We start from the raw sequence: 15,429 nt of genomic DNA, 5'->3' as shown, positions 1-15,429 counted from the left end.
TTTTGAAACAGTCAAGGAAACTCGTATAAGCATTCATCTATCACCGTTAGAAAAGGAAGAGTATATCAGGTTCCTAAGGGAATATGAGGACATTTTTGCATGGTCCTATGATGATATGACTGCATTAAGCACATTTATAGTAGATCACAAACTACCTACCAATCCCATATGTCCTCCGGTAAAACAGAAGCTCAGAAAGTTCAAGCAAGATATGAGTCTGGAGATAAAAGAGGAGGTCACCAAGAAAATCAAAGCCAAGGTTCTTCGAGTGGTTGAATACCCGACTTGGTTAGCCAACATTGTGCCGGTTCCGAAGAAAGATGGGAAAGTTAGAGTATGTGTCGATTACCGAGATCTGAACAAGTCCTAAGGATGATTTCCCATTGCCTAACATACACATATTGATCGACAATTATGCCAAGTATGAGCTCCAATCTTTTGTGGATTGCTTCGCGGGATATCATCAGATCTGTATGGACGAAGAGGATGCCGAAAAGACTGCCTTTACCACACCATGGGGGATATATTATAAGAAAATGATGTTGTTTGGTTTGAAGAATGCTGGGTCCACCTACATGAGCGCTATGATGACTATCTTCCATGATATCATACATAAGGAAACAAAGGTGTATGTGGATGATGTTATCATCAAATCCAAAAGGAGCTCAGATCACATAGCAAACCTGAAGAAGTTTTTCGACCGACTTCGAAAATACAATTTGAAGTTGAACCCCGAAAAATGTGCCTTCAGATTCCATGATAGAGAGTTTCTAGGTTTCATCGTCAGTCGCCGAGGTATTGAGTTAGACCCGTCAGAAATCAAAGCTATCCAGGAATTGCCACCGCCAAAGAATAAGAAGGATGTGATGAATTTTTTAGGATGCCTCAATTATATTAGCCATTTTAAAGCACAATCAACGGTGATATGTGATCTGATCTTTAAGATGCTGAGGAAAGATGCTGCAACAAGTTGGACTGAAGAATGCTAGAGAGCCTTCGACAATATAAAAGAGTATTTATCTAAACCGCCCGTATTGGTCCTGCTAGAACCAGGAAGACCTCTGCTGCTTCATCTGTCTGTGTTGGATGGAGCCTTTGGCTGCATTCTAGGATAACATGACGAAGCTGGGAGGAAAGAGAAAGCGATATACTATCTGAGCAAGAAGTTCATGCCTTACGAGGCTCATAACTCTTTGTTGGAGTGCACCTGCTATGATCTAACATGGATAGCCCAGAAGTTGAGACATTATTTCTCTGCATACACTACATATCTCATATCAAGGATGCATCCACTAAAATACATCTTTCAGAAACTCATGCCTACGGAAAAGTTAGCAAAGTGGCAGATATTGCTAAGTGAGTTCGACATCATCTATGTAACTCAGAAGGCAGTCAAGGGGCAAGCATTGGCCAATCATTTGGCGGAGAATCCCGTAGACGGAGAATACGAACCACTGAAGACATTTTTTCCCGACGAGGAGGTATCATTTGTAGGTGAAGATATTACCAAAGCATACGATGGTTGGAAAATGTTCTTCGACGGAGCAACAAACTTCAAGGGAGTTTGCATCAGAGCTGTCTTAGTATCAGAAACGATCAGCATTACCTGGTATCTGCAAAACTCAGGTTCCCGTGCACCAGTAATATGGCAGAATACGAGGCCTGCATCTTGGGACTCAGGTTGGCCATTAACATGAATGTTCAGGAGTTACTAGTAATTGGAGAATATGATCTATTGGTACACCAGGTACTAGGAGAATGGGCTACTAATAACACTAAAATATTGCCATACTTGCACTGTGTACAGGAGTTGATCAAGAGGTTCACAAAGATAGAACTCCAGCATGTTCTAAGGATTTAGAATGAGTTCGCAGATGCATTAGCTACCTTGTCTTCCATGATACAACATCCAGGGAAGAATTTCATCGACCCTATCCCAATAGGAATTCATAAGCAGCCAACCTATTGTGCTCATGTTGAAGAAGGGTTCGACAAAAATCCATGGTTCCACGACATCAAGGAATACTTGGAAAAGGGAGAATACCCGGAGAATGCTACACACAAAGATTGGCCAGCCATTTCTTTCAAAGCGGGGGAACTCTGCATAGAAAGACTCCTGATTTGGGATTACTGTGATCTGTCGATGCCAATGAAGCATCTAGATTGCTCGAAGAAATACATGTCGGAACATGTGGACCTCACATGAACGATTTTGTTTTGGCCAAAAAGATATTAAGAGCAGGGTATTTCTGGATGACTATGGAAACAAACTGTATCAATTTTTAAAAGTGTCACCAATACCAGATACATGCTGATATGATACGAGTACTGCTCAACAAACTCAATGCAACGAGTTCACCATGGCCTTTCTGTGCTTGGGGCATGGATGTCATCGGACCAATTGAAACTGCTACTTCAAACGGACACATATTCATTTTGGTGGCCATAGACTACTTCACAAAATGGGTTGAAGTCGCGTCCTATAAGGCTGTGACTAAGAAGGTCGTAGCAGATTTTGTCCGGGATCGCATTGTTTGTCGATTTGGAGTGCCCGAGTCAATCATTACTGACAATACTGCCAATCTCAATAGTGATGTGATGAAAGCTACATCCGAAACGTTCAGGATCAAGCATCAAAATTCTACAACATGCATGCCGCAAATGAATGGAGCCGTAGAAGCCGCCAACAAGAACATCAAGAAGATATTGAGGAAAATGGTAAACAACTACATGCAATGGAATGAAAAGCTACCATTTTCTTTGCTCGGATACCGTACAACAGTTCGTACATCAACTGGAGAAACTCCCTATCTACTGGTCTATGGCACTGAAGTTGTTATCCCTGCCGAAGTAGAGATCCCTTCCTTCAGAATTATACAAGAAGCGCTCAGCGACGTGGAATGGATACGGAGCTAGTACAAACAACTAGCTCTCATTGATGGCAAAAGAATGAATGCAGTGTGTCACGGTCAACTCTACCAAAACAGAATAGCAAGGGCTTTCAATAAAAAGATCCGGTCAAGGCAATTCACATCGGGGAAATTGGTGTTGAAGCGAATCTTCCCACATCAGGATGAAGCAAAGGGGAAATTCTTACCCAACTGGAAAGGCCCTTACATGGTTCATCGAGTACTAACAGGAGGAGCGCTTATACTTGCAGAAACAGATGGAGAGATCTGGCCAAAACCTATCAATTCAGACATAGTCAAGAGATAATATGTTTAAAACTATGTTTGTACTTTCTATTTGATGTAACCTGAACTACGAGTGACATGATTCCTGTTTAATAGGGGATACGTAGGCATCCATGTGGGTTCGGTCACATCATAATAATCTCTTCACTTCCCCTATGGTCAGAAATGGGGGAAAGATCTCGAGTTTGCCCGATGTCGTCGTATTTAGAATCGCCAAGGACTGTACCTCAAAAAGTATGCATGTAAACTGGGGAAGAATTTTGAGGAGGATCCTCAAAATTTCGAGTTAAGGAGGTTGCAATGTCTAAGAAGCGTGTCACAGTCGTCAATACGACAAAATTTTTTGTTCTCATGCATTATCACATATTCCAAACAACTATATTTTTATATAAACGATTTATCACAAATGCATGTTTTTTTCAAAAATGGCATTCTTTCTATAGTCGACAGACGTTACTCGGGGTAACTCGAACATGACCTCAAGTCAGGAGCAAAGGCAAAGCAAGGAATCGAGAGAACAAACCAACCTTCCCCCCCTCTCCAAAACTCAGGATTTTTCTTTGGATGCAGGCACAATGGATATAACAGGAACATCCGCAAATATATACATACAACAAGATCACTATCTTTACACTGACAAAAGTCGCCAAACGCAAACGCGTCAAGCTAAGAAATACATTGCCCTTTCGCATTTAATCATTGATCTTCTTGCATAAGGCCAAGCATTTCCCTCATTATTGCATAAGGCTAAGCATTGTCTTCCTTTGCATGAGACTAAGCATTGTCTCCATTCTTTGAATGACGCTAAGCATTGCCTCCATTATTGCATAAGGCTAAGCAACGCCTTCCCTTGCACGAGACTAAGAACTGTCTCCGCTACACTGCATGAGGCTAAGCACTGCCTCCATTATTGCATAAGGCTAAGCATTGCCTTCCATTGCATGAGACTAAGCATTGTTTCCATTCATTGAACGAGGCTAAGCACTGCCTCTATTATTGCATAAAGCTAAGCACTACTTTCCCTTGCACGAGACTAACACTATCTCCGCTACACTGCATGAGTCTAAGCTCTGCCTCCATTATTTCATAAGGCTAAGCACTGCCATTCCTTGCATGAGGCTAAGCATTGCCTCCATTATTGCACAAGGCTAAGCATTGCCTCCATTATTGCACAAGGCTAAGCACTACCTTACTTTGTATGAGACTAAGCATTGTCTCCATTCCTCGCATGAGGCTAAGTGTTGCCTCCATTATTACATAAGGCTAAGCACTGCCTTTCCCTGCAGGAGACTAAGCTTTGTGTCCATTCTTTGCATCGGGCTAAAACACTGCCCGCTTTTCATAAAAGACTAAGCTTTGTCTCGTTTCGTTCTCGCACATGACTAAGCGTCACTTGTTTCCTCTAACAAATGATCGATACTACTGCATATTTTCATTTCATGGACTGAAACATCACCACATTATTTGAAGGCGTCATAGCCCGAAGACACCATGCCATGGCCTGAGAATCACTCAAAATTGCATATCATTATTCAAAGGCGTCATAGTCCAGAGGTGCCATCCTCATGGACTGAGGACACCATTTTATGGCCTGCGAATCCCTTGTCATACGCTTCATGGCCTGGGTCGTCATAATATAAGGACATCATCATCATCGTCCAAAGACAACTCTTATGGTCCAAAGGAATTTGCATCATGTTTAAATTTTAGCAATAACCCTGTATATTCGCGTGCATTGTGTTTTAAGTTTTGCTGGTAACTCGGGAGGTACCCGTTCTACAAATAGGAGCAATTCTCGCTCTAATTTCCGTTCACAACATTCACATCCTCTGACTATCTTAAACGTAATCGACAGTCAGCAATTGATTACCTTTTATCCCATAACCACTCGATAGTTTCCTTATCATCCGTATTATTCAAATTCACATTCATAGCTCCAAAACTACACACGGCCTGATTCCTGTAACACCAGAGATATGTAGGAACCTCAAGAACCAGGGTTCGGCCCCCACTTTGTAAAAAAACACATCATCCGCCACTCATTTCGGACAAAATTGTTCATCAATTTCTTTACCCGACAACTCTTTCATCATTCCCGGGTAAAGAGGGGCAGTTGTTGATACCCAAATTTACCCTCATATTTTGTAAATGTCATATATACTTTTATGATATCATTTATGCATCATCACAAATTTACAAGAGTCATATAAGTACTTACCATAATTTTCCACAATATTTAAGCCTTTAAAATTGATTTTCTTGCATTTGAATTACTCAAATATTTATTAATTACTCCTGTAAATTATTTTGTGATGACTTAATCATCCAAACTTATTTTTACACCCACACATATGTTTCATAACATTTTCCATTTATTTCATATAATTACATTTTGCATTCTTATGCTAATTACGTAATTTTGCAATAATTGCCTACATTAATTGCATTTATCATTTTATTTAAGGTCAAAATATTTTTTAACAATTTTATAATCTTCTATTGTTGTTTTAAAGTATTAAGTTTCATAAATAGCATTTTTATATTTTATTTAACTATTTTATTAAATTAGTTTCCCTTAATTCCTTGTATTTTAAAATATAGCCCAAGTTATGCCAATATTCGGAACATATTAATGGCCCAAATACCCCAAATCCCTGGCCCAATTCACAGAGCCCAAGCCAAACGGCCCTCTAATTTAACCCGATCGGGGACCCGTTCATTTTACCCGCCCGATTCCTATTTGATCTTGGCCGTTGACCTTAAATGATCAACGGGCCACAATAAACCAACCATTTCCTTATATCTCTCAACGCCAAACACTAGAGACACTTTTACATTCTGGCCGCCTCTACTCTCTCTACTCCTCTCTTCTTCTTTACTAACCATAGCCGCCTCCATTTAAACCCTAGCCCTAATCCGATATCACATGGAAAATCTTCCATATCCCCTTTCCTTGTTTGCACACACGATGGTTCTTACCATTTCCTCAACGCTGCAGTACTTGATACTCGATTATTTATGGAAGTTGAGTCATTAGTGTTCGTTCAACTCCGACTCTATATTATTTTCATATTTCTGACCTGATACACTCACTACTATGCCATATGGGTCCGATTCAGTGATATCGTTTACTATTTTTTCTCCATCTTGAACTAGGGTTGGTATGATTTCTCCTAAATTGATTTTGAATCGATTTTGCATGCTTTTCTTTCCTTTTTTATGTTTAATTGAATGTTTTTCCTTATTTGTGTGTTTAATTTTGCTACTATATAAACCCATCCCCCAAATCCTCCTAAATAGACCTTGGTTACTGTTATTCTCTTACTATCACTTATTCTATACTATTCTGAAACTTGAGCTTTGGCCGGCTAAAAGTAAAGACCACTAGAATCCTCTCTACCCCTCTAGTGCGAGCACTGCTCGGGGCTCATTCGAAGCTCCTGTGAACTCTGACGCACTAGAGTTCGGAGTTCTTGCTATTGTTCTTGCTTTGCTACTGATTCTCCTCTATTTGTTGTTAAATCGGCAAATTGGTAAGTGTTCAATCTATCACAATTATGTTTCTTCCCCGTTTGTGTTCATGCTTCTGAACATCTGTGTTATGCGGACCTTTCTAAGCCAATATGATACTGCGCCGACCTCGCTTTGAATTTCTTCTGCAATCCTTCGTCAGAACTTGTATAAGTTTGCTTATGTTCATTTAATATAGCCAATTTGGGAAGAATTCTTGGTTGTTATGCTTGTTTAAGGTTGTCATGTTTATGTATGCTCAAATTCCAACATTGACTGTCTAATATTGAAACTTTTCTCATTACTCACTTTGAACACTTGCACTGAAACTTTTATGGAATTAATGCCAGCCTAGAATCTGCTTTAATGAGTCCCTTTCTGTTGAATCCTTATGTGTAATCTGGTGCTACCCTGCAAATTGATCCCTGATCATCCCATATTGCAACACTGTTTTCAATATCTAGCCAAAATTGTTTCTCTACTATTTGTAACTCTGACGATTGTATTCGTCGACTTGTTAATCTTGTTCCCTCTAGTATCGCCTAAATGACTAGTTGAATCTCAATGAATTTAGCTTATTCTGTTACACATGGTTAATTGGTATAAGTCTTGAAATCTACCTGTTTTATTAACCTTAAATTGTTATGTTTGCTTACTCTGAGTTCTTCGATTTTGAGTCTTTGTATTACACCAAGTATTTTAAGTTGTTGTCAACTGTTGTAAGATCATGTCCACCAGTCTATTTGTTATGTTGTTTAGGTTCTCATAATAGAAACTTGCATGTGAAATTGCTATTCTCTTAACTACCACTCTGTCTATTTTCTATGATTAAAATTCCGAAGTCTAGAGTCCCTTTCACTAATTCTAGACCATGCCTTAAGCTTGATTCCTGAAACTTGGCATTGTATGTATTAACTCTGTTAATTAAATTTTCCTGGCTCTTAAGCCTTCCTAGTGTGTGACTGTGTTCAACATGTTACACCCTTTCCCTTTATCGAATGATTGCTCACTCATTAACTTATGTTGTTTTATGTGTAAAATTTGCCATGCTAAAAATAAGCCCTACTGATTCTCCTAGTTATCACGTTCTTGACTTAATCGATCTGTCACTTTTGCTTCTGAAATGCCATTGTATTTCATGTGAATCGTACTAGCTGTCATATAATCCTGTCTCTACGAGGCATTGCTTCAAGGCTGTTTAATTGATTTTGCGTGTGCTCCATTAACTTATTTGGTTAAATGGTCAATCTGTAATTGTTGGACATGGTATGAGTTCATGTATGGCATTGGGTTGTGCAAGTGGACACACTCTCCTACTTGAGATACGTTTGGACTTGGGCCTGCTATTTGTGTTGAAGAAAGCCTGTGGAAGACCCAGGCAATACGAGGTTACTTTAGTTTGGGGTTGTACCCAAGCTTGGATTTGTTCCTTTATGTAATATTTGTACTTGTACTCATTATCTAGGACTATAATGTTTTGTAAGTAAACAACTAGGGTGTTAAGGAAATTAGGGAAACAGGTATACTGTATTCTCGCACGAATGGGTAGACAACATGCCTATAGGGTCTAAATATTTTGTTAGCTATCTCGTTTTACATGCTCAATTTCTGTAGAAAGATAAAAAGCATGCCTATAGGAACACAAGCACTTTACTCTCTCAACGTGTTCTATACCTATACACTATTAGAAAATATGCCTATAAGAATCTAAGTGTTTCATTTGTTCACATGATCCACTTCTATATGCTATTAGATAATATGCCTGTAGGATTCAAACATTATTGGTTATTTTCTCAATTTGCTCTATTGCCATGTGTTAGATATCATGCCTAAGGGATGCTGCTAAATAATAAAGACCTGCTCCAATTGATACTCATCTATATACAATGACTATAGGGTTAAATAATCGTTTGCTTCTTGTTACTTTTACACTGGCCGTCTCGAAAATATGCCTATAAGGATAAATCATTGGAAAACCAACTCCCATCGTCAACATCTAGAAATCCTGGTTATATGATGCTATTCCTCGTCTTAGACAACGTATTTATAAGATCAACGTTGTTAATCTTAGGCTTTCGAACAATATTATTACCTCACTGCCTGAACATTTAGATATCCTACTAATAGGATTGTAATACTTTCAATCTATAACTCCGTAGCCTAAAGCTGCATTGCTGCTCATACAATGCTGAAAATCAGAATCACATAGAAACCATGCCTTTAGGATTTTACAATTCTAATGTTGCTTAATTGCTGAAACTACCTACTGCCTGAATTTGTCACGTGCATTTGCTGTTTATGTGTTGGGGTTAACATGAGCCTATTCTTGCATTTATGTGAAGTCCCATATGTTTGGAATGCGCACTAGTTTTTTCATTCTGAGCACCCTAAGTAAAGTCTAGAACCACCTAATAGTAGGTCCAAAGGCTCCTAGACCGTAGGCATGGGACGAGTAGTGCACGTATAGGATACGGTTTAGAATTGAATTAGAGCGCCTTTAAGTAACAACCTCAACATAGTAATTGGGTAGCAGAAGATGATAGTCTGTGCCCGCTGAATAATATGAGCAACCCCTACCTTAAGGGATTTGCGAAGTATTATTTATGTTGCACGGGGTGATCCTTTAGGCTAAAAAACTTAGGACCCCCCTCTTTCTTTATATACTTGTTATTCACACTTAGTCATTTAACATAGACCAATGCAGTTGTAGACTTATACCGATCATTTATAATCCTTATGTGTTATGTTATAATAGATCCTTCAACTTCTACATCTTTCTTCACTTATATGATCACCTAGATTAATTATCTAATCTACATTGTCACGCCCCTTATGTGACTCTTCTTTTTTAATACCTATTTAAAGAGTTGTCACACGTTGAAGCCCACCTTCACGCGAAAAAGGGGCACGACAATTACCGCACCAGCCGTCCGACCGCCTAGAGGTGAAAGACAGGTGGGTAGGGGTCGTCCTAGAGGTAGAGGCCAGTCAGGTGGTGCTCCAGCTAGGTTCTATGCTTTTCCACCTAGACCAGATATAGTGGCCTCAGATGCCGTGATCATATATATTATTTCTATCTGCGGTGGGGATACTTTGGTACTATTTGATCCAGGGTCTATATATTCATATGTTTCATCTCTGTTTGCTCATTTGTTGGTTGTTCCTCGCGAGTCCTTGGGTACTCCTGTATATATTTCCACGCCAGTGGGCGATTCTATTATTGTGGATCGGATCTACAAGTCCTGTATCATGACTTTCTGCGGTTATGAGACTAGAGTGGATCTTTTGTTGCTCGATATCACCGACTTTGAGGTCATCCTTGGCATGGACTAGCTGTCTCCATATCATTCCATCCTTGATTTCCATGCAAAGACTGTTACCGTGGCGGTGCCGGAGTTGCCTATATTTGAGTGGAAGGGTTCGTCTATCAGTGCATCTAGTCAGGTTATCTCTTTTCTGAAGGCTCAACACATGGACAAGAATGGTTGTTTGTCTTATCTAGTTTATTTTTGGTATACTACTATAGAGACTCCAGCGATTGACTCAGTGCCCGTGGTCCGGGAGTTCTCTGATATGTTTCCTTGTGATCTACCAGGCATGCCACCATATTGTGATATCGATTTTTGTATTGATTTGGCTCCACGTATCCAGTCTATCTCTATTACACCGAACTGTATGGCTCTGAAAGAGTCGAAGGAGTTGAAAGAACAACTTGAGGAGTTGCTAGTAAAGGGGTTCGTCAGACCGAGTATGTTGCCTTAGGGTGCACCGGTGTTGTTCGTGAAGAAGAAAGGTGGTACTATGCAGATATGCATTGATTACCGCCAGTTGAACAAAGTTACCATTAAGAACAAGTACCCGTTTCCACGTATTGATGATTTGTTTGACCAGTTGCAGGGTGACAGGGTGTTCTCTAAGATCGACTTGAGATCGGGGTATCATCAGTTGAAGATTCGTGATTCGGATGTTCCGAAGACGACTTTCCAGACTAGATATGGCCATTATGAGTTTCTAGTGATGTCCTTTGGCTTGACTAATGCCCAGGCGACGTTTATGGATTTGATGAATCGGGTGTTCATGCCATATATTGGCCCCTTTGTCATTGTCTTCAATGATGACATATTGATCTACTCGCATAGCATGGAGGAGCACAAGCAGCATTTGAGAGTGGTGCTTCAGACCTTGCAGGAACAAAAGCTATATGCTAAGTTCTCCAAGTGTGAGTTCTGGTAAGATTCTGTGGCATTCTTGGGGCATGCTATATCGGGCGATGGTATTAAGGTAGATCCCAGGAAGATCAAGGCAGTTCAGTGTTGGCCTCATCCTACCACAGCGACCGAGATCAGGAGCTTCTTGGGGTTAGCAGGTTATTATCGCCGGTTTGTGGAGGGCTTCTCATCTATTGCAGCACCTTTGACTAGATTGACCCAGAAGGGTGCTCCATTCCGGTGGTCCGATGATGGCGAGGTGAGCTTTCAGAAGCTCAAGACAGCTTAGACTACGACACCCGTTCTAGTGTTGCCTTCCGGTTCAGGGATGTATATTGTGTATTGCGACGCTTCATGCATTATCCTGGGTTGTGTATTAATGCAGAAAGGGCGAGTTATTGCATATGCTTTGCGTCAGCTGAAGCCCAACGAGACGAATTACCCCATGCATGATTTGGAGTTGGCCGTGATAGTTCATGCTCTCAATATCTGGAGGCATTATTTTTATGGGGTGTCCTATGAGGTTTACAACGATCATCGCAACTTGCATCATTTGTTCAAGTAGAGGGATCTCAATTAGAGGAAGCGCAGGTGGCTTGAGCTACTAAAGGACTATGACATTACCATACATTATTATCCTGTCAAGGCGAATGTGGTCGCGGATGCCTTGAACAGAAAGGCTGAGAGTATGGGTAGTTTGGCATTCATTTCAGCAGAGGAGAGTTTAAGGCCCCGTGAAATTTTTCCAATAACAAAGCCGGGGTTCCGTGATGCCTGGGTAGGTGTAGAGTTTCAGACTTTTTGGATTGAACAGTGCGCTGGGGAGTTGAAGGAAAACATTTTGCAGGGTTGGGCATTTCTGTAGCCCATTATGCGGCCGCATAATCACTTTGCGGGCCATAGAATGGCCGCAGAGTGAAGCAACTGTTTTGGCCATTTTTGATGTCCATTTCGCGGCCAGTTATACGACCACACAGCCATTTCATGGGCCGCACTTTTGTCGCACAATCAGCCTTGGAGTTTTCACGGAGGGAGGCTCTGCCGCGGATTATGTGACCACAGAACAGGTCTGCGAGCCGCATAGTGACCGCAGACCCAGGCAATTTCTTTTCCAGTTTTTGGCACCAAATTGTGTGGTCGATATGCGAACTGCATATCCATTCCGCGGTCGCATATGCGACCGCAAATCCTGTCCCAGGGCTTCATTTTTGGGGGTTTTAAACCCGACCCTATTTCGTTAAAACATATGCCATAGTCCATTTTTGTGCTAAAACCTGATATTTTGAGATTGAGAGAGTGCCCTAGAGTGGGAGAGTGCCCTAGAGTGGGAGAGTGATCTTCAACAAATTGTCCTTCAATTCTTGCTCAAATCTTTGAAGATTAACAAGGAAAACTCACTAGGTCTTCATCCTAAAGGTAAGATTCTATACCCTAGCCCTTAATTTCGAAATTAACATAAGAATGGGTAATTAGCAAGACAATTCTTGGGTATGTGAGTTGTTTATTTTGCATCCATGTGATATTAAAGGGTGTAGGAAGATTGTGAGCTAAAGATGGTAAAGGGTGGGTTGTGGGATGATGGAATCCTCCATAAAAGGACCTTGAAACCTTAATGCACACCTAGTGTTTGATAAAATGCTCAAATGAGCTAGAACCATGATCATCTTCTTAATTTTGGTTCAAAATGTTATATTTCTAAAATAGATTGAAGTTGCTAAAAATTCCGTATCATTTTAGTTTAAGGAAGCTCAATTGAGGTATGTTGGCTAAACTCTTCTTTAAGAATTGGAACCCCAATATCCTTGTAAGTTCCAAGATATTTATTACAAGTTGAGTATTCTGAATAAGTTTTGTTACAAAGATATATGTTTAATTTGTGTTTCAAATGCTCTCATGATATTGTATTATAAATTGAGGATGTGTTCCAACCTATGAATTGTGTATCTACGTGTTATGATTCCAAGTCGTGATTTATGTGGAAAACTATTATGCCAATTATGTAAAGAATGTGATTGGGGTTACACCTCCACATGCATATATTGGGGTGAGGCGGCAAGGCCACTTTGTGTATGATTTTGGTATTGTTGTTGCACCACCCCATATATATATATATATATATATATATATATATATATATTGGGGTGAGGCGACATGGCCGCTTTGTGTAGGTATTAGAATTGTTGATGCATTTCTACCCGCATATATTGGGGTGAGGCGGTAGGGCCGCGTTGTATGAAAATGGGTATTATGTTTACACCTCCACCCGCATACTTGGGGTGAGGCGGCAGGGTCACTTGAGTAGAGTTTTGGTATTGTGTATACACCTCCACCCACATACATTGGGGAGAGGCGGCGGGGCCGCTTTGTGTGGAAATGTTTACAGAGGATCTCATCTTGAATTCTATAAATGTTAATGACAACTCTTGATAAGCTTGATTGGGGTTAACTGGCTACCTATGCTATTCTATTGTCGTCCTGGTTCATCATGTTCATATTGTATTTCCGAGTTCTTAAATTGATTTTTGGTTTTAATACTAGTACTATTCGACATGTACTAACGTCCCTTTTGCCAGCGGTGCTGCTTCTTTATTGGATGCAGGTGGTTCCACAGCGGAGGATACTGACCAGTGATAGCAGTGCTCATTCTTCCCAGCCGACTTGGTGAGCCCCATCTCATTCCAGGGTTGTGCATCTCTTGTTTCGTATGAGTTATTATGTTTTGAGGTATAGCCGGAGCCTTGCTGCCGGCACTATCTTTGTACTCTTTGGCATTTTTAGAGGCTCAGTAGACTAAGTATGGGTTGTGTATGGGTGTTGGGAATGTTAAACTAGTTGTGTTGTGATTAAATCACTTGTTCCACTTTGAACCATGAAGGTGTGAGTATGTGTGTTTTAAGACTTATTAGTGGAGTAACTAATGGTAATGAATTGGTACTGTAGACATGATCACCTTATTGTGTAATTAACAAAAATATGTATTATCCTTATTCATGGATGAGTTTGGGTTGAAGTAAATCTAATGGGCTTGCTCGGCTGGGTTCACTCGGTTGAGCGCCGGTTGCGCTCCCCGAGTTTGGGGCGTGACAAACTTGGTATTAGAGCTTAAGGTTTTAAAGTGTCCTATGATGTCTCAGAGCCGTGTCTAGTAGAGTCCTTCTTATCAGTGTGTAGTCGACCACATCTATAAATAGGATGCTACTTGGGCATTTACAAATAATATCCTTCTTTCATGTTCTCAATCGTGCGTCAAAGCTGATTCTAAGATTGTTCCTCCTTTAACTCGTGCGTTGCTCTAATTTTCAGTACATGGTACCTAAGAAGAGGGCAAGAACTGGCCAAAGAGTCAATGTCACCTCGGGAGTGGCAATTGATCCTATATTTGACGATGCTGGTGAGCACCCAAGGGGTGAGGATATTCCCCCAGTTACTACACTGCCTGATTCTACCACAGCTGATAAGACCGCACCTGTCCCTACGCCTACTGAAGGTGCAACGGTTCCTCCAACCGATATTCCCGTTCCACCTCCAGCTCCAGCTTCCAATTTTGGTGTTTTTGATGTTGATCTTAGGGGAGCCATACAGATGTTGGCACAGATAGTGGCTTCTCAGGCCCAGATATCGAGTGTTAGACCTACTTCTTCCAGTCAGCGAGGGGAATCTGCAAGTTCTAGGGTGAACAAGTTTCCTCAGTTAGATCCTCCAGTGTTTACGGGTACTAATCCAGAGGAGGACCCCAGGACTTCATTGATGAGATGCACAATACTCTTCGGGTTATGCATGCTACAAAGATGGGGTAGTGAAGTTGGCCTCCTACCGCCTGAACGGGGTGGCCTATTCTTGGTTTGAGTTGTGGGAGGAATCCCGTGAGAATGGAAGCCCTCCGGCAAGGTAGGGTGAGTTCACAGATGCCTTTATGGATCAGTTCGTGCCTGCCGAAACTAAGGCAGCTCGTGCCGCTGAGTTTGAAAGCTTGGAGCAGGATAGTATGAAAGTGTGGGAGTACCATATGGAGTTTGCGCGCCTGTCCAAGTATGCTATTGACATGTTGCCCACTATGGAGGCTAGAGTGCACCGGTTTGTACAGGGCCTTAGCCTCTTGGTTATATGAGGCCTCTACAACTGCCTTGAATTCTGAAATGAACTATGGTAAGATGGTGGCATTTTCTCAAGCCACAAAGACCTGTAAAATGAAGAATAAAGTGGAGCGTCAGAGTAACAGCATGGCCCGATCCGCGGGCAACTTGGGTGGTGGTAGGTCAGCCTTCAGGGGTGGGTCATCAGGGCCATTTCAATCATTCGCTCAGTCTTCGATGAGTGCACAATCATCTGGACCGAGTTAGGGCAACAGGGGACCCCACCAGCAGGGTCGGCCCGATAGAAGGTTTCAACAACGGAGGTTCCCATGCCCTAAGTATGAGAGGATGCACTTTGGGGCCAACTTCATGGACTTACCTATATGCTATGGGTGCGGTGTGAGGGGTCACATCCAGAGGTATTGCCGCTTGTCCTGCCAAAAC

The 15,429-nt window shown here is 41.2% G+C and overlaps 1 protein-coding gene across 1 annotated transcript; it reads left to right on the top strand.

Annotated features, from left to right (window-relative positions):
• Positions 1-1,316: 1,316 nt before the first annotated feature.
• Positions 1,317-2,916, top strand: LOC138902322 (uncharacterized). The gene is made up of 3 exons (XM_070190171.1): positions 1,317-1,680; positions 1,914-2,191; positions 2,305-2,916. The coding sequence occupies exons 1-3, from the start codon at positions 1,317-1,319 to the stop codon at positions 2,914-2,916; spliced, it is 1,254 nt and encodes a 417-aa protein (XP_070046272.1).
• The last annotated feature ends 12,513 nt before the right edge of the window (positions 2,917-15,429 follow it).

The sequence above is a fragment of the Nicotiana tomentosiformis genome, chromosome 12, assembly GCF_000390325.3.
Source record: "Nicotiana tomentosiformis chromosome 12, ASM39032v3, whole genome shotgun sequence".
NCBI lineage: Eukaryota > Viridiplantae > Streptophyta > Magnoliopsida > Solanales > Solanaceae > Nicotiana > Nicotiana tomentosiformis.
This window is presented reverse-complemented; position numbering and strand designations above follow the sequence as displayed.

Bases quoted from the DNA above. Each gene is read 5' to 3' on its own strand.
- LOC138902322 (XM_070190171.1), top strand. From the start codon at position 1,317: ATGCCTACGGAAAAGTTAGCAAAGTGGCAGATATTGCTAAGTGAGTTC. The intron at 1,681-1,913 runs GTTGGCCATTAA...TACAACATCCAG, and splicing joins GCCTGCATCTTGGGACTCAG to GGAAGAATTTCATCGACCCT. The intron at 2,192-2,304 runs GTGGACCTCACA...CACCAATACCAG, and splicing joins AGAAATACATGTCGGAACAT to ATACATGCTGATATGATACG.